Here is a 23261-nt window from a genome sequence, read left to right as displayed (position 1 = left end):
AGCATCATCTGAGGCTGGTAATTGCAAACATTTAGAGAAAGAAAGATGTACACAAAATTTAATAAATGTGAATTCTGGTTAAGGCAGGTTACTTTCCTCGGGCACATGATTTTCTAGGACGGTATATCGGTTGACCCAAGTAAGATAGAGGTAGTGGTGAGTTGGGTAAGGCCAGGAAATGTTCAGGAGGTCAGGACTTTTCTGGGTTTGGCAAGCTACTACTGACGCTTTGTAGATGGTTTCTCTAGATTATCAAGTCCATTAACATGACTCACAAGGAAAATGTGATGTTTGATTGGAATAATGATTGTGAGCAGAGCTTCCAGGAGTTAAAGCAACGGTTGTTTTCAACACCAGTATTGGCTATTCCATCAAGGGAGAATGGATTTGTGATATACAGTGATGCATCTTCGAAAGGTCTTGGATGTGTGTTAATGCAACATTTAAGAGTCATTGCCTACGCATCTAGACAGCTTAAAGAATATGATAAGAACTATCCTATGCATGATTTAGAATTAGCTACAGTGATTTATGCTTTAAAAATCTAGAGGCATTATCTATATGGTGGGAAATATGAAATCTTCATGAACCACAAACACTTAAAGTATTTATTTACCCAGAAAGAGCTGAATATCAGGCAAAGAAGGTGGCTGGAACTCATTAAAGATTATGAATGCACTATTAGTTACCACCCAGGGAAAGCAGATGTGGTAGCAGATGTTCTAAGCAGGAAATTAGCGGGACCAACACTGGTAGCCATGGAGGTTCAGCATCCGATCCTGATGGATTTAGAGAGACTTGGTGTAGAGTTGATAGAGAGTAATCCTCAAGCATTTATTACTAGCCTAGTTGTGCAGCCTATGCTATATGAAAAGATTAAATTCGCTCAAGGAGATGATGCAAAATTAGCAGAGGTAATAGTTAGAATACATGATGGTTAGGGAGAGGAGTTCAATATCTCTGATGATGGAGCTTTGAGGTTTCGCATTAGATTGTGTGTGCCTGTAGATGATGATATTAGAAGAACAATTCTAAAGGAAGCTCACAGATCTTTACACATGGTTCACCGTGGCAGTACTAAAATGTATAGGGATCTATGAGAGTATTTCTGGTGGAGTGGCATAAAGAGAGAGATTGCTAAATTTGTGCAGTAGTGCTTGATGTGCTAGCAGGTTAAGGCTGGGCACCAGAGGCCGATAGGGCAGTTACGACCACTTTTCATCCTTGAGTGGAAGTGGGACCACATATCCATGGATTTCATCACTGGGCTACCGTGAACACCGCATAGTCAGATTGCCATCTGGGTAGTTGTTGATCGGATAATGAAAACAACTCATTTTCTACCTATTAAAGTTAGCTACCCTATGAACAGATTGGTAGAGATTTACATTCAGGAGATTGTACGACCCCATGGAGTGCCAGTATCTATAGTCTCAGACCATGATCCATGCTTTACATTACGATTTTGTAAGAGCTTGTAGAAGGCTTTGGGTCTCAATTAGCATTCAACATTGCTTTTCATCCTTAAAAAGATGGTCAGACATAATGATTCAGGTACTTAAGGATATGCTACGAGCGTGTATATTAGACTTTGGGGGTAGCTAGACTCAGTATTTACTGTTGGTTGAATTTTCCTACAATAATAACTATTAGACCAGCATCGACATGGCACCTTATGAAGCGTTTTGTGGTAGGAAGTATCGTTCTCCTTCATACTAGGATAAGCTAGGTGAGAGGCAAGTTTTGGGGCTAGAAATAGTGCAGCAAGCATACGATAAAGTTTGACTTATTCGAGATAGAATTAGTGCAACACATAGTCGGCAGAAAAGCTATGTAGATACTCGCCGTCGGGAATTGGAATTTAAAGTGGGTGACCACGTGTTTTTGAAAATAGCACCACTAAAGGGAGTCATGAGGTTTGGTAAGAAAGGTAAATTGAGCCCTAAGTTTATTGGCCCATTTGAGATACTCGAGAATATTGAGATAGTTGCCTATCGGCTAGCTTTGCCACCAACTTTATTCAGAATACATGACATATTTCATATTTCTATATTAAATAAATATGTCCCAGATCCTTCCCATGTCATTAGTTATGCAGAATTAGAATTCAGTGATGCTCTAGCATTAGAGGAAGCTCCAGTACAGATCTTAGATAGAAAAGAATAAGAATTGCACAGTAAAAAATAACACTAGTAAAAGTCCTGTGGAGGAACCACGCTGCGGAAGAAGCTTCTTGGGAGCTTGAAGAGGAAATCAGATAGAAATACCCATACCTATTTAATGGGCTACAATAGTGATTTGTAAAGTTAAATAATAATGGTTTTATTTTGTTTAGTATAGAGTAATGAATGTGTGATTGTAATATAGAATATAGGATAGGTAGTGTTTTTGGTTTTGGGAGAAATTTTCTTTTATGAGTATATTTGTAATCTCCTGGGACCTTGAATATAACCACGGTATTCCTCCGCCATAAGTGAGGAAAAGTAATAAAATAAGTAGCCTATTTTCCTTAATGGATGGTGTTCAACACAGATAGAAAATTTCGAGGACGAATTTTTGTAAGGAGGGGAGAATGTAGGGACTATAAAAATTATAGTAGTTAAATAGTAAAAAGAAAAGAGAGAAATAGGAAAATTTTTAAATGGAATTTACAGGGTCTCAATGATGAACATAGGGCGCTTGTCAACGAGCATCCTTCGTGGGTCTGTTGACGAGGACATTTATCTAATCGACGAGAAGTTACCGAGAGGGTTGTTTTCAGGGCCTAAATCTCGTCGACAAGGAGTAGGCATTTGTCAACAAGACTACAACTTGGACTCGTCGATGAGGTAACGTGGCTCGTCAATGAGGCCACGTGGATAGAATTTTATATATAACCCTAAAACAGATTTCCTGCAAAGGAAATTCATTTCAACGAATTTCTTTCTCTCTCTAAACATATTCTCTGACTTCTCTTTAGAAATCTGGCTCCGTCTCTCGCCAGTTCGACGATCAGAAGCTACCATGGTGATCCTTGGGAGATTCTCTACAACATAGCCGGAGCGAAATGTTGATTTGAGAAGTTTGGGAATCATTCCAAAACTAGGGATAGTGGATTATGTGAGTATTTTCAGTATTAACCAGGTCATTTGAGGTTATATTCTGTATTATATGCGAATATACTAGAGTTGTATGAAGTAAAATTAGGGTATTATATTTTCAGGTATAGGGTGTCTTAGGGACCCTACAGGCAAGGGTTAAGAACCCCAGTGGGTGGTATTATAGGAACTGAGACTCAAGTAAATGATATATGGATTATAGTTTAGGAGTTGTGTATATATGGATTTGGGGAAATATAGTTGGTTTATTGGAAATATGCATATATGTAGTATTTTAGGATTTTAGGGATAGTACGTCGTGAGCATGAGGATTAAGTTGGAGGCGAGCCTCTTAGCCAATTAAATAAGAGAAATATGTTATGTTAGGAAATTCAGAAATATTATCAGTAAAATTATAGTATAATTTTAATAAGGTACATGGTATAAATTATACAGTTTTTAAGATTTCAGAACATGAGTTGCATTAGTTGTGTGGCCTGAGTAGATATTGGATTAATATAGAATTTATATAGTTTTTCAGAATATCATGATTTATAGTGCATGTATAGACAAATATGTTTACCAGACAGATATTTTACAGATATTATACAAACTAATATTTTACAGTAATTACAGATTGTCATGCTTTCCAAAACCATAACACTCGGACATTACAGATTATCCAATTAGATATTACAGTTAGACATTATAGATTATTCAATCAGATATTACAGTTAAACATTATAGTTATTACAATCAGACACTACAATTATTTTAACCAGATATTATAGTATTTTCAAATCAGATTTATAGTGCTATTGTTATTTTGGAAATATGATGAAAACAATAGGATAATTATAGAAACAATATATACAGTATCAGACCCTGATGAATTTATGTTCAGTTAGCAGAGCACGGTATTGTTGCTAATATCATATCAGAGTGCAACCACATATCTCATATAGTATGTGGATTCCATCAACCGTGTCTATGGAGAGATTGCAGTCTCCTCAGTATTCTGGGTTGCAGAGGCCAGTTTGACTATAAAATAAGTTGGTTGTGGCATAGGAAACTAGGCCATGCTAGTATGGACCTTTTTATCCAAATTATCTAAGAAAAATCTTGTAAAAAGACTACCAAATACTAAATTCATAAAATATAAAATGTGTGATGCATGCCAAAAGGGAAAGCAAGTTAAAACAAGCTTCAAAAAGAAAAAATACATATCTACTAAAAGACCCCTAGAACTCTTGCACCTAAACTTATTCGGTCCAACTAGAATCTTAAGCCTACAAAGTAAACAATATTCTTTTGTAATAGTAGATGACTATTCAAGATATACTTGGGTATTATTCTTAGCAAACAAAGATGAAGCCCGTGACATGCTAATCACATTATGCAAGAAATTACAAAATGAAAAGGGCTAAATGTAACAAATTTTAGAAGTGATCAAGGTAGGGAGTTTAAAAAAAAAATGTTGAAAAATTATGTAATGAACTTGGAATAAACCATAATTTTTCAGCACCTAAGACTCCACAACAAAATGGAGTTGTAGAAAGAAAAAATAGAACCCTACAAGAAATGGCAAGAACCATGTTAAACGAAAATAATCTACCTAAATACTTTTGGGCAGAAGCTGTGAATACAGCTTTTACATTATAAATAGAGTATCCATAAGATCAAATATAGACAAAACACCGTATGAATTATGGAGAGGTAGAAAACCCAACATTTCCTACTTTCATATATTTGGGTGCAAATGCTTTATTCTTAATACTAAAGATGATCTAGGAAAGTTTGTTGCAAAATCTGATGAAGGAATTTTCTTAAGTTACTCAACAAATACTAAAGCTTATAGGGTTTATAATAAAAGGACTCTTACTATTATTGAATCAATACACATAACGTTTGATGAATCAAATAATTATGACAATAAAGTTAAGAAAGATGAAAAAATAAGATATCTCACAAAAAGTAGAAGATCTTGAAATTAAAGAAGAAAATAATAATGAAGCTTCAAATGAAAACACCATTGAAAATCTAGAGTTACCTAAAGAATGGAGATATGCTAAAAGTCACCCAAAAGACCAAATTTTTGGTGAACCATCAAAAGGAATAACCATTAGAGCCTCATTAAAAAATATTTGTAACCATTATGCTTTTTTGTCTCAAGATGAACCCAAGAATATAGAAGAAACCTTAAAAGATGATTCTTGGATCATAGTTATGCAGGAGGAACTTAATCAATTTGAAAGAAGTCAAGTATAGGAACTTATACCTAAACCCAAAGATAAGTCAATCATAGGAACTAAATGGGTGTTTAGAAATAAAAAGGATGAAACTGGGGTAGTTGTAAGAAATAAAGTTAGGTTAGTAGCACAAGGTTATAATCAAGAAGAAGACATCGATTATAAAGAAACTTTTGCTCCCGTAGCAAGAATGGAAGCAATAAGGATGCTTCTTGCCTATGCAACACATAAAAACTTTAAATTATACCAAATGGATGTAAAAAGTGCATTCCTAAACGGTTATATAAATGAAGAAGTTTATGTTGAACAACCTCTAGATTTTGAAGACTCTAAAAATCCAAATCATGTATTCAAGCTAACTAAAGCCTTATATGGATTGAAACAAGCTCCTAGAGCTTGGTACGATAGACTAAGCAAGTTCTTACTCCAAAACAATTTTTCAAGAGGAAAGATAGATAACACTTTATTTTTAAAAACCAAAAATAATGATATGCTTATAGTACAAATTTATGTTGATGATATTATTTTTGGAGCAACTCATGAAGATTTGTGTAACGAATTTGCTACAACTATGCAAAAAGAATTTGAAATAAGTATGATGGGAGACTTAAATTACTTCCTAGGGTTACAAATTAAACAAGCTAAAAATGGAACTTTCATAAATCAAACTAAGTATGTTAAAGACATATTGAAGAAGTTTGATCTGGAAGAAAGCAAACCTATAGGAACTTGTTGACCTTATAGGTCACGCTCGATTTTGATAATGACAAATACTCATTATATCTAATGGGCGTTTGAGATTACGTGCAGGAACTCAAATTGGCAGATCAAGATGCACATAGAGAAAGTGAAGAGTCAAGACGCAATCATTTTATGTTGTAATATATTTCTTTGATGTAAAGGGTCTGTAATAGTAATTAGGGCTCATGGCTTGTAATAGTTGCATGCATCACCTACATGATCTAATATGTAAGCTTATAATGCAAATGGCCTTAGAATGACCTTAGGGTTTACCCTTCGTTCGACCAAAGGTTGACTGACACTGGATTTTTTTGGTGTCTACAAAAAGACCTAGAAAATACCCTAGGACATTCACCCTTACACTTATATATGTTAGGCACATTGAATAGGGTGTTTGTGAATCAAAAAACGTTTACCACAGCTCGTAAACCCATACAGTTCATTCTGCCTCGGTCGACCGAATCCGGTCTAGGTCAAAACGTTTACCACAGCTCGGTCGACCAAACTCTTGTAGTTCAAAATGGTCTGGTCGATTGAACCCCTCTAAAGTCAATAGTTTGACTTCTTAGTTGACCAAGAAGAATTTGTATACCACCAAGCTAGTCGACCGAGGGTCCTCGGCAGTTGTCCTAACTTTCTAGTCGACCAAAAGCCTCAGTTCATTTTCTCTTGGTCGACCGAACCATGTGAATTGAAAAAATCGCCTTTTCCTGGTTGACCGACCGAGCAGTTCAAAAATGGCCCGGTTGACCGAACCACATGAACTACGGTCGACCGAAAAGGTTTCTGGTCAATCGGACCTCTCGAGTTGCCCTAATTTTTTACCGTGGTTAAAATATTTTAAATAGCATTAATTATTTTAAAATGATTTAAAACTTTCCTAATTATTCCCAATAGGTCTCTAACAGTTATATTTTAAGGGGTGTCTATAAATACCCCCTCATTTTGGTTAATTAGCATGGGATTAAAAAATATGGATTAAGAGAAATTCTCTGAAAATCCCAAAACCTATAATACTCATATCCAATCCCTATTCACTCATACTTACCTTCTTCGATTTCTTAAATCCTCTGTAAGTTGATTGAGTGTTTATACTAATAGGTTTGCTCTCCCATTCATGTTTGATTGATTTATTTTTATTGAAAGTTAAACCTAAGTATTCTTAGAAGACTTTGTTAATAAGTCTATCTTAAGAAGACTTTCATTTGATCTTCTAAGATTGCACCTTCATTGCAACATCTCGAGAAGATTGTATTTGTTTTTGGTTGCAAAATATTTTCAAAATACTTTCAAATATCTAGTGTGTTTTATCTTGATAAATCTTTGAAGAGATATTTGTTTGTGTGAGAAAAACTTTTGTTGCAATATTCATTGATTTATATCTCTAGTTGAATACAAAGATTAAACTCTTTTTGCAAACCAAACTTATACATTGCTAGAGCGTCGTTTACATACATATATATATATATATATATATATATATATATTGTTTGGTTAATATCTTTGTTTGAGCACTTAGATTGAATACATATTGTGATACAAAGATTGTAGTGTTCGCACTCTTATGCACTGATTACAACGATAGTAAATTTATTTGAGAGTAGACATCTTAAACCACATTGAGCTTACTTATTATATCATCTTGTGGTGTATGTGACTGAGCGCATTTGGGTATGTATCTGCTTTACAAGAAAGCACAATCACTGTACCGATATTGTTTGATTGCAAATACTATTGTATTTCTAGGCACGGGCCTAAAGAGGGAGACTAGCCCTTTGAAATAGTCCCGAATTGGCTTAAACCTGGTTAAGAAAGCTAGGTGCGTCATCCTGTTAGGGCGTGTAGGTTGAGGTCAGCCCCACTAATTGACCTAGTTGTAAAGGTTAAGGTCAGCCCGTTACTAATTAACCTGGTTGTAATCGGTGCCGCTCCACCCTTAAGTGAGCCTTTAGTGGAATCCTCAAGCTTGCGAGCTTGAGGCTAGGACGTAGGCACAGTTGGCCGAACCCCAATAACATATCGTGTGCCTTGTTTATATTTTTACACTTTATATTTACCGCACATGTATGTTATGGGGTGAATGATGCGCATGACTTAATTTCCACATTATATTTATCTACGCATTTGGAAATTGCATAGATAGACCCTAGGTTGTGTATATATTGTTGTTGGATAGATTAACCTAGGAGAAAAAGTTTTAAATTCCAATTCACCCCCCTTCTTGGGAATACACCAATTCTAACAGAATGAGCACCTCAACAAGTCTTGACAATGATGAAAAAGGAAAACAAGTAGATACCAAACATTACCAAGGAATGACAGGAATCCTACTTTATTTAACAACAAGTAAACCAGATATCATGTTTAGTGTGTGTATGTGTGCTAGTTTCCTATCGGCTCTTAGGGAATCACATTAGATCGCAGTTAAACGAATTCTTAGATTTTTGATAGGCACACTAGATCTAGGATTATGGTATCCAAAAGGAACTGATTTCGATATGATAAGTTATTTAGATGCAGATTATGCGGGATGGAAAATAGATAGGAAAAACACTAATGGGACTTGTCACTTCCTAGGACACTCACTAGTTTCTTGGTTTTCGAAGAAACAAAATTTCGTAGCATTATCTACAGCTGAAGCTGAATATATAGCAGCTGGTTGTGCTCAAACCTTGTATATGAAACAACAACTAAGGGACTTCAAAATACAATATCAAACAATCCCTATAAAGTGTGACAATACTAGTGCCATAAATTTTTCAAAGAATCCAACATCACATTCAAGAACCAAACATATTGGTATACATTATCATTTCTTAAAAGATAATATAGATAAGAAAGACATAGTACTTGAATTTGTTAACACTCACGATCAATTAGCTGATATATTTACAAAACCATTAGCTGAAGATCAATTTGTATTTATCCGAAGGGAATTAGGAATGTTACATGTAAGAGAAGTTAACTAAGAGAGAAAAGAACAGTTGTTCAGGGCAGGCGACTTCCAAATAGCTGGCAGGCGACTGGCAGGCTACTGTCTATGTAAAAAGATAGGGGACAGACGACTGTCAACTTGGTGACAGATGACTATCTCGCGGCGGGTCGTATTCATTTAACATAAAAAAACACTCCTTTTAAACTCTCAGATGCTTGTCCATTCATCTCCCCTTCACTAAACCAGCTCTTATTCATTTCTCCTCTAAGTTTCCCCTCTCCAAACCTCCTTCCAATGACAATCCATCACAACCCTAATTCCAGCATACCTAGGGTTTCTTGAAATTCAGCTTCATCAGAATGGCTCGTACCAAAAGCATCCACTTCATCTTCAAAGGATACAAGCAACAACGACATAGAGAAATGGCTGGTTTCATCTCATGTAAAGGCATTGTATCAAAATCACATCTCTGCAATCGATCCAATGTTTTGTAAGGTATTAGATGTTACTTTCTTTGAAGAAAACTTCCCTGAAATTCTTGATTTGTTCAAAAATATTGGATGGGATAAGTTCGTTCTTCACCAAGTTAAGGGATACTATCCTGACCAGATTAAACTTTTTTACTCAAACTTGGTAAAGAAAGACATTGGACTTGATACTGAAGTTTTTGGCCAAATGATAACACTTACTTCACACTCATTACGAAAAATACTTTGTATCAAGCATGGGGATTTTGAGTGTAATCCAGTAGAAAAATAGTGGACTATGGAGTAAGGTTTTTTACCACAAGAATTTTTGCCTCTTGTGATGAACGATCAATTAGTCTATTTTGGGCATGCTCCATCGTACAAATAGCTCAATCTCCAAGCACAAATCCTTCACATGATCATTGCTTATAATATATTCCGAGGTCTGGATCCTTTGATCATGTGTCTTTCTTCGATTGCTTCGTAATGTGGTGTATATTAAAAGGGAAGAAATTAGATTTAGCTACCCATGTTTTCATATGCCTCCAAGGAGACAAAAAATTAGAATTAGCTAGCATCATACTAAAATGGATGGTCATGAAACTCGAATCTCCCAGAATAGCACTTCCATATGGAGGAATTCTTTCCTTGGTCTTCACTCATTTTCAACTCCTCACTCCATCTTCAAAAATAGTGAAGCAAACGCATTACCATGTCTTCTCCTCCAATACACCCAAAAGAATGGATTACAAAAAGTATACCAAGGGATGGATGTTTAGGGGGGGTATGTGTGTGAGCAAAGGAGTCTATAAGTCTATAGCAAAGGATTCTATGAGTCTATACAAAGTCTATGAGTTTGTATGTATATTCTATGTCTTATGTATTTGATACATGCTTCAATGATAAATATTATGAGTTTTATGTTTGTCAACAAAGAATATGCGTCAATTATGTCTTAATGAGATTATTTTAAGTATATGCTTATTGACAGGGGGAGCGTTAATTTTATATTTTATATCTTTGCTCTTTCTTTGTCATCCCAGATGACAAAAAGGGGGAGATTGTTGGCCTAGTTAGGCTTACAAACTCTTGATTTTGATGATAACAAAGTAAAGTTATCTAATGTGTTTCCAAGTGATATTATTTCAAGCAAAGATGATTTGCTCAAATTTCACATACCCTGACATGAAAGCTTACAAAGATCAAGGAATAAGGAAAGTCACACATGATTACCAGAGATCCATAATGAAAGCTCATAGATCTGGAAGACTAAAGAGCAGCATCAAAAGGACTCATAGCAAAGAAGTTTTAAATTTGTTTTTAGAACAAAGCTTTGTAAGTACTCTATGTTTATTCAAATATGAATTTTCATATTGAAGCTCATTAGGCAAAGACACACTCAGAAATCTGAAGTCTTAAAGTCTTAGAACATGGTTTTCAAAAGTTAAAACAAGTTAAAATTCCAAGGTTAATGAAAAGAGAAAGAAATCAAAAATGACTTACAGCCAGCTGACAAACGACTGTCTGTCTAAGTGACAGACGACTAACATGTTTTTAAAACATTTTAAACACAAGTCAGAAGCCTAACAGACGTCTGTTAAGCAATTGATAGACGACTACCAGTGACTAGTGAGTCATCTGTGCATGTTCTGCTAGCCTACTACCAACCTTCTGTGTGTTTTTGAAAAATAGATTTGTTCAGTGACAGCCGACTGCCACCCTTCTAAGTTATTTTAAAACTGAGTTATTATAGTGACAAATGACTGCCAACCTAAGGATAGGCGACTGCCACCTCTCTGTTTGTGAATTTTATAGTTAATATACATGGACAGATGATTGTCAGTGACTTCATAGTTGTCTAGCTCACGGCAGATTTTAAAATTTCCAATGGACATATTTTTGAAATTTAAATTATTTGAAGTCCAAACTAAATTACAACTTGGACCCTACTCCTAGTAAACTTGGAGAACAAGTAAGAAGTCTTTCTACATCTATAAATACCCTCAAGGTTCATTGTTTTAGACACCAAGAAATCAATTCATCTTTCATACTCTCTCAAAGCATACTGAAATTTTGAAAGTTCTCTATTGCTCTCATCACTCATGAACATTTCTGAAGTATTTCTGAATTTCTAACTGTGTTTGTGCATTAATTGTTGATTCTTTCATCCATTGAAAGATACCTATGGTGATAAATTTCTAGAGCTTCATTCTGAAATTCATACTCTGAATTTACTGAAGTACATAATTTTTCAATTTGTACTAATCAGCTCTTTGAGGAGCAAGTTCTTGTATGCCTTGTTTTATATCTTTGTAATAGATTGATTGACGATTCGAGTGCTGAATCGTTGGACCAAACAAGGGGATATTGTTTGGAGAAGGCGGGCTCTAGCCTTACCTAAGGAGTGTTGTAATTGGTATTGTTCTGCCTGGTAAAGGAACTGTGATAGTGAATCCTTTGGTGGTTTGGCCAAGGGCTAGGACGTAGGCTGCTTTGAAGCCGAACCTCGTAAAAACCCTGTGTTCTTCTTTCTCTTCCCTACTCTTTATTTTTTCATCAAAAGATACAATCTGTGTGGTTGCTTTAAAATTCATAAATTCTGAGTGTTCAGTTGTTAAACAGACCGGAAGGTAATTTGTTTTGGATTGATCGACATTGATTGCGAAAACCGAAAGGGACTATGTTGATTGATCATCCTTGACTTATTAATCTAAAAGTTTATTTAAAAGCTGAACATTAAGAAGAAGTATAATTGTGATACGGGGCTTATAACAAGTTCAGCAAATTTTCATATTGATATAGGGCTATTGTTACAAAGGATTGAGTGATTGATTATATTGATTTGATTGTGATTACTCTAGATAAATTTTGTGATTGTGTTTAAGTTTTGATTATTGTTATAACTCAAAAGAACTAAAATAAAGGGGAATAAAATTTTTAAATCCCAACTCACCCCCTCTTGGGAAGCAATTCCAATTTCAGTGATGTCTGAAGACTGCCCAAAAAATGAGCACAACTCATTAGGCAAACAGGAACCGGCCTAACGAATGAGCACCGCTCGTGAGGCCCGAAGACTATCCAAAAGATAAGCACAGCTCATTAGGAAAAGAATGACCGGCCCAACTGATGAGCAACGCTTGTCAAGCCTGAATAGTGCCCAAAAAATGAGCATAGCTCATTGGGCAAAGAAGAATTGGCCAACTAACAAGCAATGCTCATGAGGCCCGAAGACTGCCCAAAATATTAGGCAAAGATGAAAAAGCCCAACTGATGAGCAATGCTTGTAAGGCCCGAAAACTGCCTAAAAGATTAGCACAACTCATTAGGTAAATAAGAAGTAGCCCAACTGATGAGCAATCCTTGTGAGGCCTGAAGACTGCTTAAAGAATGAGCACAGCTCATTAAGCAAAGAAGACCGGCCCAACTAACGAGCAATGCTCGTGAGGCCCAAAACCTACCCAAAAGATGAGTACAACTCATTAGGCAAAGATGAACTAGCCTAATGAATGAGAAATACTTGTGAGGCCCGAAAACTGCTTAAAAGATGAGCACAGCTCATTAGGCAAAAAAGAATTAGCCCAACCGACGAGCAACGCTCGTGATGCCTGAAGACCACTCAAAAAATGAGCACATCTCATTAGGCAAAAAAGAACCAGGCCAAAGGACAAGCAACGCTAATGAGGCCCGAGAACTGCCCAAAAGATGAACCCAACTCATTAGGCAAAGAAGAAATTGGCCCAACTAATGAGCAATGCTTGTGAGGCCCAAAGATTTCCCAAAGGATGGGCACAGCTTATTAGGCAAAGAAGAACTAGCCCAACTAACAAGCAAGGCTCGTGAGGCCTGAAGACTACCCAAAACATGAGCATAACTCATTAGGGAAAGAAGAACCAACGCAACTAACGAGTAATGCTCGTGAGGCCCGAAGACTGCCCAAAAGATGAGCATACCTCATTAGGCAAAGAAGAATTGGCTCAATTGATTAGCAACGCTCGAGAAGCCCGAAGACTACACAAAAGATAAGCACAACTCATTACACAAATGAGAATCAGCCCAACTGACGAGTAATGCTTGTGATGCCCGAAGACAGCCCAAGAAATAAGCATAGCTCATTAAGTAAATAAGAACCGACGCAACGGATGAGCAATTCTCATGAGACCTGAAGACTGACCAAAAGATTAGTATAGCTCATTAGTTAAAGAAGAACCGGAAAAACTGACGAGCAACGCTCATGAGGCCTCAACAGTGCCCAAAAAATGAGCACAACTCATTCGACAAAGAAGAATTAGCCCAACTGACGAGCAATGCTCGTGAGGCCCAAAGACTGCCCAAAAGATAAGCGCAGCTTTTGAGCAAAGAAGATATGGCCCAATAGATGGGCAACGCTCGTGAGGCCCGAAGACTGCCTAAAAGATAAGCACAACTCATTAGGCAAAGAAGAACCGACCCAACTTACGAGCAATGCTCGTGAGGCCCGAAGACTACCCAAAAGATGAGCACAACTCATTAGGCGAAGAAGCACTGGGCCCAACTGATGAGCAAAGCTCATAAGGCCCATAGACTTCCCAAAAGATTAGCGTAGCTCATTAGGAAAAGAGGATTTGGCCTAACTGACAAGCAATGCTTGTGAGGCCCAAGGACTGCCCAAAAGATGAGCACAACTCATTAGGCAAAGAAAACTGGCCCAATGGATGAGCTATGCTTATGAGGCCTGAAAATTGCCCAAAAGATAAGCACAGCTCATTTTGGAAAGAAGAACTGGCCCAACCGACAAGCAATGCTCGTGACGCCCGAAGACTGCCCAAAAAAATAAGCACAACTCATTAGGCAAAGAAAAACCGACCCAACTAATGAGCAATGCTCGTGAGGTCCGAAGATTGCCCAAAAGTTGAGCACAACTCATTAGGCAAAGAAGAACTACCCCAACTAATGAGCAACGCTCGTGAGGCCTGAACACTGCCCAAAAAATGAGCACAACTCATTAGGCAATGAAGAGCTTGCCCAACTAACGAGCAATGCTCATGAGGCCGAGAAATGACCCAAAATATGAGCACAACTCATTAGGCCAGAAATGAAAAAAAAGATTAGCACAGCTCATTAAGCTAGAAACCGCCCAAAAAACCTCCCAAAGAGCTGGTCGGCACAAAAGTCTTGCAAAAAGCTGCTCGGCAAAAAATGCTCTTAAAGAGTTGCTCGACACAAAAGATAAGCATAACTCAAAAATGAGCACAACTTATTAGGCAAAGAAAAACTAGCCCAAATGATGAGCAAAAATTCACGAACATAAGGTAAAACTAGTTTGAAACCCACTCGGCACAAAAAGCCTTACAAAGACCCGCTGGGCAAAAAAAGCATTGCAAAGAGCTGCCCAGCACAAAATGCCCTTGAAGAGCTGCTCAGTATAAAATACTCCTTAAAAAATGGTTTGGCACAAAATACCTAGGAACAATTGGCTCGAAAAAGCCAACTTTGCTCCAATCGGCTCAAGAAGCCACATACACAAAGAGATTGGCTTAGATAAGCCGACGTTACCATGGTCTCAGCTCAGAAGCAGCCTATTCATCAATAACCAGCTTGGATAAGCCGACAATGCAACAGTCTCGACTCGGAAGTGGCATACTCGGCAATAACCTGCTCAGTAAAAGCTGAAACTGCTTCACTCTCGGCTCAGATAAGCCAACTACCCACCAACATCGACTCAACAAGCCCTTTGGCTCAGGATACCAAATATAGGGAGACAGCTCACCAAAAATAAAAAAATAAAAAATAGATAGGACAACTTTCAAACTTTGGAAACAAGTTTTAAAAATTTGAAACTAAAGAGGGGGCAACTGATTTACCCCAAATAAATCACTTACCATAAGTCTAGAGGAGACTAGAGCCCAGCATTGATGAGGGCAGTTACCATCTAAGTCAACTACTCATTTAGAGCAATTGACACCAGTTCCATGATGACCAGAGCAATCTACGCCAATGCTATAACAACCGGAGCGATTCACACTTGCGCCATAATTCACTAATAAATGGCACATCACCCTTGGGTCAAACTCCATCACTATAAATGGGGATTCAAAGAAGAGGTTAAGGTATCTCATTTTAAACTCTACTTTACTATTGTATAAAAACCCTCTCAAGTCAATCCCTGACTAAGGCATTGGGGAGATCCCTTGGAGTACACCTTGTATCCTCCAAGCTTTACTTATTTATCTCTTTTCAAGTGGTCGTGATCAAGGATCATGAAGGAGTACACCTTGTATCCTCCAAGCTTTACTTATTTATCTCTTTTCAAGTGGTCGTGATCAAGGATCATGAAGATCGTTCATTTTTTTGCTGCAACACTTATCATAGGTGTGATGCAATCACTAATAATATGTGTGAAATTTTTAATGGTTTCTTTATTAAGACTAGGCATTTGTTAATAATTACAATGTCAAAGAAGATGAGATGGGCAATAATGGAGAGGCCTAAAAAGAAGAAGTTAGATAACTTTATGAATATATTGGTATGTCCATAATCATGGCAGAAGTAGAGAGTGGATTTTGGTATCCACTTTCGAAGGGAAATAAGGGATATGAGGTGAGAAAGGGGTTATAAGGATTCACTATTGTGCTAGAAACCAGGACTTGCACATGCAAGGCATTAAACCTAACTGAATATTCCATGTCCACATGCCATTGCATGCTAGTTAGTACAAGAGGGAGCGTGTAGATGATTATATGGATAATTGATATAAGATAACACGTACATGAAAGCATACACCAATGTGTTGTAGCTGATTGAGGGCTTTAATTAATTCGTGGCCAACAACCCACTATGAGCCCATACTACCGCCTCTAGCAAGGCTCCTTCCAGGTAAGTTAAAGAAAGCAATAAGGAGAGAGGTAGGTGAGAAAATGAAGAAAAAGACAACACTTTCAAGAAATGGAAGGAAAATGAAACAAAAAAACTATTTGTAAGATCAATGAGGCACAAACACAAGATAAGTTACCAATGAGTCTCATGTTTTCACTTTAATCCTAGTCTCACTGTTTAAGAATGAAATCATTATCTAATTTGAGTTTCTTATAACATATTATATTACAGGTTAGAAAAAGGAGGTTTATATAAAGGCAAATGTCCACTACAAGGCAAACAAAGTAACTAAATTCCAGTTACTTCCAATTCAAGGTCAAAAAATGAAATGTTCATGAGAAGCCGCAAGGCCATAGAACTCAACAAATTGAAGTAAGAGTAAGACAATTATCACAACCAGTTACACGGATACGCTTATTTATTTAGTTGTTATAAGACTTCATTCTAGAAGATTTGCATTATGACTAGCATGTTTTAACCATAATATTGGAAGAAAGATGGAAAATTTTTCCATCACAAAATATATCATCTTGAATGAATCCCTCGAGGACATGGCATTCATTTGTCTCACATTGCATGGTGGATTAATTTGCCTAATCTACTAGATAGATTCATTTGGATCAATCTCCCACGAAAGCAACCAATTATAGCTTTCATATTTTCCTTGGATATGAAATCACTCCAAAATTTTGGTTTCATGCTTGTCAGAAAGTTGTACTGCATCATGCATGAAAAATATTGTTGCCATAGATTAATCTTAAATTTTCCAGCAAACTTACCTTAAAAACACCAACAACTAGGAAGCACCCAAAAAAAAAAACACAATGTAATAACAAGTTTTGACTATCACCACTCTTCAACGTTAGCTTTATTTTGCTTTAGCCTCAAAAACCATTGTTTAGCAACTACCAAACGACAGAAAATATATGATTTTCAAAATTAAATTTGAATTTCCTTTCTTTTCTTGATCAAATTTTCTTCACAACAAAACAAAGCATCGGCCATTTCGTGATTTCACATGCAAGACAACAAATTTTTAATTGTTCTTAATTATCTACAACGAATAAAATAATCTAGAACAAACAAAACGTCATAATTGAAAAAAGGGGGATAATTGTCACCATATTTTACGGAAAAAAAAAAAAAAAAATCTTACTGGTGATGAAGGCATGTCTTAGAAAAAATTCTGCACAAAAACCAAACACCAAATTAACACAGCCCCTCCCCTAACCCATCTTCCATAAGCCATAACCAGCTAGCAACAACAAATCTCCCCATAGTCTTTGCATGCAGAAGGATCCCCAAAACACAGCCTTTTACTCCAGAGCCTAGATCTCATCCGACGTGCCACTACTCTCAGGTCTGTGTTACCTCCCATTATTTCGGGTTGTGCCTGTACTCAGGTCTGTGTTACCTGCCATTATTTTGGATTCATCTCTCTTCAAACCCTTGAAAAGCCCTTCAAAACATAGCCCCTTTCCCTCCTTTTTTAAACCAGTCCAGTACCTCTCTCTCTCTCTCTCTCTCTCTCTCTCTCTCTCTCTCTCTCTCTCTCTGCGCCTCTCTCTAGCACTCTAGTTGTTCTGCATTAAATTATGTTATGTTATTGACAGCTTTTCTGCACATTGTTTCAAAACACAGTCGAACATACAACACCCACAGCTCTTATAGTTTTATAAATGGATTTAATAAATATTTATTTGAAGAATTGTGTTTAAATCAAGTTACATTAATCCTAGTCAGTATAAATTAGTTTTAAAATTTATATTCACCTCTACAAAATTTATAACACTATTAGTTTATGTTGAATGAAAATTTAATTGCATAATTTTAAATAGTATAGATCCTTAATTGTATCAATTGAAAATATTATACGGACAAAACTAACTTATAATTTCACTATTTTGCAAATAATTTGATATCAATTATGCCTCTTTTATGATACACATCTTCAAATAATTTCTATTGATATAAGGTGCAAATTATTAAAATTTGTTGAGAAAAAAATTGATAAAAAATTTGCAATAAGTCAATCAATGTAGTTTTTTTCATTTTTCTCTTTAAATGAAAATGATATTTTGAGCTATTTGTTTAAGAATTAATTTCCATATTTAATATTGGGGAGGTAAATTAAAGTTGAATAAATCTGAAAAAAATTATTAGATATATCGGCCCAATCTAATCTAACTTCGCCATATGTGTGTTTATAATTAAATTAGATAATTTTTTATATATATGGTGAAATCAAGATATATCCGGCCTATTAAAGTTGGAGAGATAAACACACTATAAATAACACTCAGTATAGGGAACATAATAATTTTTTTAAGCACCACACAATAAATGCGGGCAACAAGACTAGAACCCGAGACCTCTCTTGAAAACCGACCCTAATACCATGTTAAATTTTCACTTTATCTAAAAGTTTAAGTTGTTAGATTGTGGGTTATCGATGCATATCAAGGTTTAACATATCCAATGTATGCACCTGATCTATCTAATAATTCCTCACCAATAATCAGGTTTTCAATTGAAAATTAAGCTACGTGGAGTGAACTGATTGGTTCTAATGCTTACAGTCATGTTCTTAGTTATACGCATTGCAAGAATTTTCTCAATCTCCCCCTCTCATGTTGGGAAAAATTATTAGATACATTGGATTTACAAATCAGATTTATTATGATTTTGTCATATATGCTGATTTAATCAATTTAGACAGCCTGTTCTCTCTCTCAATCTCCCCATCTCATCTTGGGAAAAATTATTAGATAGAATGGGTGTATATATCGGATTTATTATGATTTCGCCATATATGCGTGCTTAATTAATTCAGAAATTTTTTTTCTACACATGGCAAAATCATGTAAGATGGATGTATTCATCTGCTGTATTTAATATTTTTTTCATCATGTGGAGTGTGGGCCTTGTTTTTCTTTGGCGGAAAAAGAAAGCACGCATGTTTTACGTGAACTAATTTTGAACGCGTCCACCACCCATCATCTCAACCCTCTCTCCTGCAACATGCTGGCTGCCCTGAACAGATCGAATTAAGCTGGCCGGACAACCCATCGTCTCATGATCGCTCGCATGCATGCATGGATCATCATTAATATTTTCTTTCTCCACGCCGAAGATAATGTTGCTTTCTTAATTCATTAACTGAATTGTTCCATGCATGAACAGATGCAACCTCGACGCGGCCACCGGCGAAATGGACGATGAGAAGGACGAATCAATCCCATTAGACGCCCCGTGAATTTGATTCAGCCTAATTAATTAATTAGTATAGTCTACGTACATACCTTCTGATTATTTATACACATCCAAATGCCTTTAACCGACCCAAGGGCCGGTAGCTGCTTGGTATGGCTCGTCTCCTCCATCTTACTCGCCGCTACTCTAACCGGCGGCATCTTCCTTTCCGTCTACATTATCTTTCCCGAACCCAGACCGTGGCTTCCCGTTGCCGGGGTCTCCCTCGTATGCCTTCCCTGGTTCTTCTGGTTTCTCACCTTCCTATACCGCGTCTTTTCCCAACTGTGCGGAGGTAGGGCAGGCGGTGGGGGCACTGGTGGGGGCGCCGGCGGCGGTAACGGTGGGAATAACATTAATGTTGCAAACGCAATGAGTACTGGGGATGCTCCTCCGCCGGAGGAGGGCAGGCCAAGCGGGGATGAGGAGGATTCGCCGGTGGTTTCGCCTGGAACGGGAGCAAGGCGCGTTCATTTCGGAGGCGCAGTGGTGGTGGGGGATCACCGTCCACTCCAAGATGGGCACGACAATCCGCCGGAAACCAAAAGCATAAACCAAAGCACCGTCTCAACGTCGTCCAGCAATTCCGACAACAATAATTCCTTCGCATCGCATGAGAGTGAAATGCCCTTGACATTATCAATGGCTTCTTAAATGCATGTACGTAAGGGTCTTGATTAATTTATGTGAAGGCAGTGACCGAATTGAACATGCATATATATTATATATCTTCTCAAGGTTTATATATATATATATATATATATATGTATGAGTATATAACATATATATATATATATATATATGTATGAGTATATAACATATATATATATATATGTATGTATAGATCGGTGCTGGAGAATATGTTGAATTGAAGCCACTCCTTGATGTACGTACATACTCCATTCTTTTTCCTGTTTTTAATTTTTATGTATATATGTAGATATACATATATACTGAAACTCATGCTTGCTGCCAATGCATTCAGTTCATTATGTCAAAGCTTGCACGTATTATTTTTTTTATCTTTTTTTCATGCGTCCAAAAGAAATGATATGTCCACGCGTGAATATATATATATATAACCCCCAATTAAGCAACATAAACACTGCAAAAAAGAAATCAAAATAAGCAGTGAGGGTGCAGAGAAGGAAGCAGCTGATCTTATGTTCATGTTATTAGAACTAGTATATTTTTTATTGGGCATTCTTAAAATTAAAAGATGAGCTTTTTTAAATAGATGGGATAGATGTGTTGGAATATTGTCTCATGGATTGAACAACCGGATCTAAAATCCAAGGCTAACTTAGAAAAGGAGAAGCTGAGTTAGTTAATATAGTTTTTAATTAGTTATCATAAATAGTTAAGTTTCTTTTTTCTTGTTTCTTGTGTTGTATAAATACAATCATGTATTCTGTATTTGTCTTGAAGAGAAGTAATTTTCAGTTCATACAAAGCTTGACATGATATCAGAGCACAATTGAAAGCTTGCAAGGTAAAAACCACCACACAACAAGCAGCAACTAAGACGTATGCCCACACGAATCCTCAAATGGGCTGCTGAATGCCACAGAACAAAGAATTAAACTTCAAGGGATCTGTTCAAGAACTCAGAACAATGAAAGCACCTTGTCTTCTGCACTATTTCTCAGTTTCAAGAAACCTGAGAGTTATGCTTCCTCTTTCACAATCTCTTCTTGTTCTTTACATTTGCCTTGCCTTCAACTCCTGATTTCGTCAGTGTGAATATCTACAAATATCTGAAGCCAAACAGAGAAGCTAATGGTTTAACATTTAATTTTTCTGCAAATGAAAAATATTGCTTCGCATTGGTCTTATGTCGAGTTGCCAGCATTGTTCCCAAGAGCATATTAAATTGGTTTTGTCTCTAATTTTCTTATTTTGCAATCTTTCTTTATTTTCTTGCATTTCTTGAAGAAATTTCATAAATGACTTCTGCTGATGAAAATTTTATCAGCTCTCATACTTCTCATCGCAAGATCAATCCTTCGGATGATTCATCCAATCCATATTATTTGCATCCAAGTGACAATCCTGGTGCATTACTTGTTTCTGAAATCTTCAATGGTGATAATCATATAGCATGGAGTCGATCAATCACCATTGCCATGACAGTCAAAAACAAAGCAACATTCATTGATGGTTCGATTCTTGCTCCTCCTATTAATCAGTGTACTCTCCATACTGCTTGGCTGCATGCCAATAATTTAGTTCTCTCATGGCTAATGAATTTTATTTCCAAGGAAATAAGAAATAGTCTTCTTTATGTTACATCTGCTGTTGATCTTTGGAAAGAGCTAAAAACAAGATACTTAAGAAGTGATGGTCCAAGAGTTTTTCATTTTAATTGAAAAATCTCTAAGTTCAATTACTTAGGACTCTTTATCAATTACTGAATACTTTAATTCTTTCAAGTCACGATGGGATAAGTATGTCAATTACAGGACATTGCCAACTTGCAGCTGTGGAAAAATGGCAACATGCACCTGCAACTTGTTTGATGTTTTGTTGGTTAGACAGCAATCTGATTATGTGTTAAAATTTTTGGTTGGTCTGAATGACTCCTATGCTCCAATTCAAAGTCAATTACTTATGGTTTCACCATTACCAAGTATGGCAAAAGTATTTGCTTTGTTACTTCAAAAAAAAAAAATTCAAAGACAACTAAACAATGTTGTCAATAATGATAATCATGCTTTGATTGCCAAACAAAATACTCAGCCATATGTTCCTTTGAAATTTTCCAAAGACAAATAGATAAGATCTTCTTTATACTGCACTCATTGTGGATACAATGGACATATAATAGAAAAATGTTTTCATCTTCATTGTTACCCTCCCAACTAGACTAGACCAAAGGGAAAGAGGAAACCACCCACTGCTCCTGCTGCTGTGTCAACATCTGAGGTCTCTATTCAACACAGTAACGAAGACCAAAAGTTTTCTTTTACTTCTGAGAAATTCAATAAATTGCTGGCACTTGAAAATTCTACTTCATCTCCAATATCCATCCAAACACCTTCACCTGCGGTCAACATTGCTGCTTCTCAATTTTCTGGTAACCCCTCAAATTTTTGTTATTCTGCCTCTTCATCTTTACAGAATGTATCCTCATGGATTCTGGATACAGGTGCAACAGACCACATGGTATGTTCACCACTATTATATTCTTCTCCCCCTAAACAAATCATTGCTTCCATAAATCTGCCAAATGGGAACTCTGTTCCAACTTCATACATTGGCAACATTTGTCTCTCAAACATACTTTCTTTACATGATGTGTTCTGTGTTCCTAGTTTTTCATTCAATTTACTGTCTATTTCTAAATTGACAAAGCAATCTAATATTTGTGCTTCATTCTTTGACTCCCATTGCCTTTTACAGTACCAATCAACAAAGAAGATGATTGGGATTGCATTTGAGAAACATGGACTGTACCACCTATCTCAAGCTACTTCAAAGGCTGCTTCTCACAACCAAACCATGTTTCGTTCTTCCTCCTTGGCTTCAGCCATTACTCAAACTTAGTTAGATACTTAGCATTACAGACTTGGCCATGTTTCTAATTCAAGATTACCCTTTCTTAAGTAGCTGGACTCATCCATATCTTTCAAATCTACAAATGTTTGTGATGTATGTCATTTAACAAAGCAAAGAAAGCTTTCATTTC

At 36.5% G+C, this 23261-nt stretch overlaps 1 protein-coding gene across 1 annotated transcript; it reads left to right on the top strand.

Moving 5' to 3' along the window:
* The first annotated feature begins 19648 nt into the window (after positions 1–19648).
* Positions 19649–20227, top strand: LOC131164968 (uncharacterized). Its single transcript, XM_058122579.1, has one exon. It carries the CDS (start codon positions 19649–19651, stop codon positions 20225–20227), a length of 579 nt encoding a protein of 192 aa, XP_057978562.1.
* The last annotated feature ends 3034 nt before the right edge of the window (positions 20228–23261 follow it).

Source organism: Malania oleifera, chromosome 1 (assembly GCF_029873635.1).
Source record: "Malania oleifera isolate guangnan ecotype guangnan chromosome 1, ASM2987363v1, whole genome shotgun sequence".
Classification (NCBI taxonomy): domain Eukaryota; kingdom Viridiplantae; phylum Streptophyta; class Magnoliopsida; order Santalales; family Ximeniaceae; genus Malania; species Malania oleifera.
This window is presented reverse-complemented; position numbering and strand designations above follow the sequence as displayed.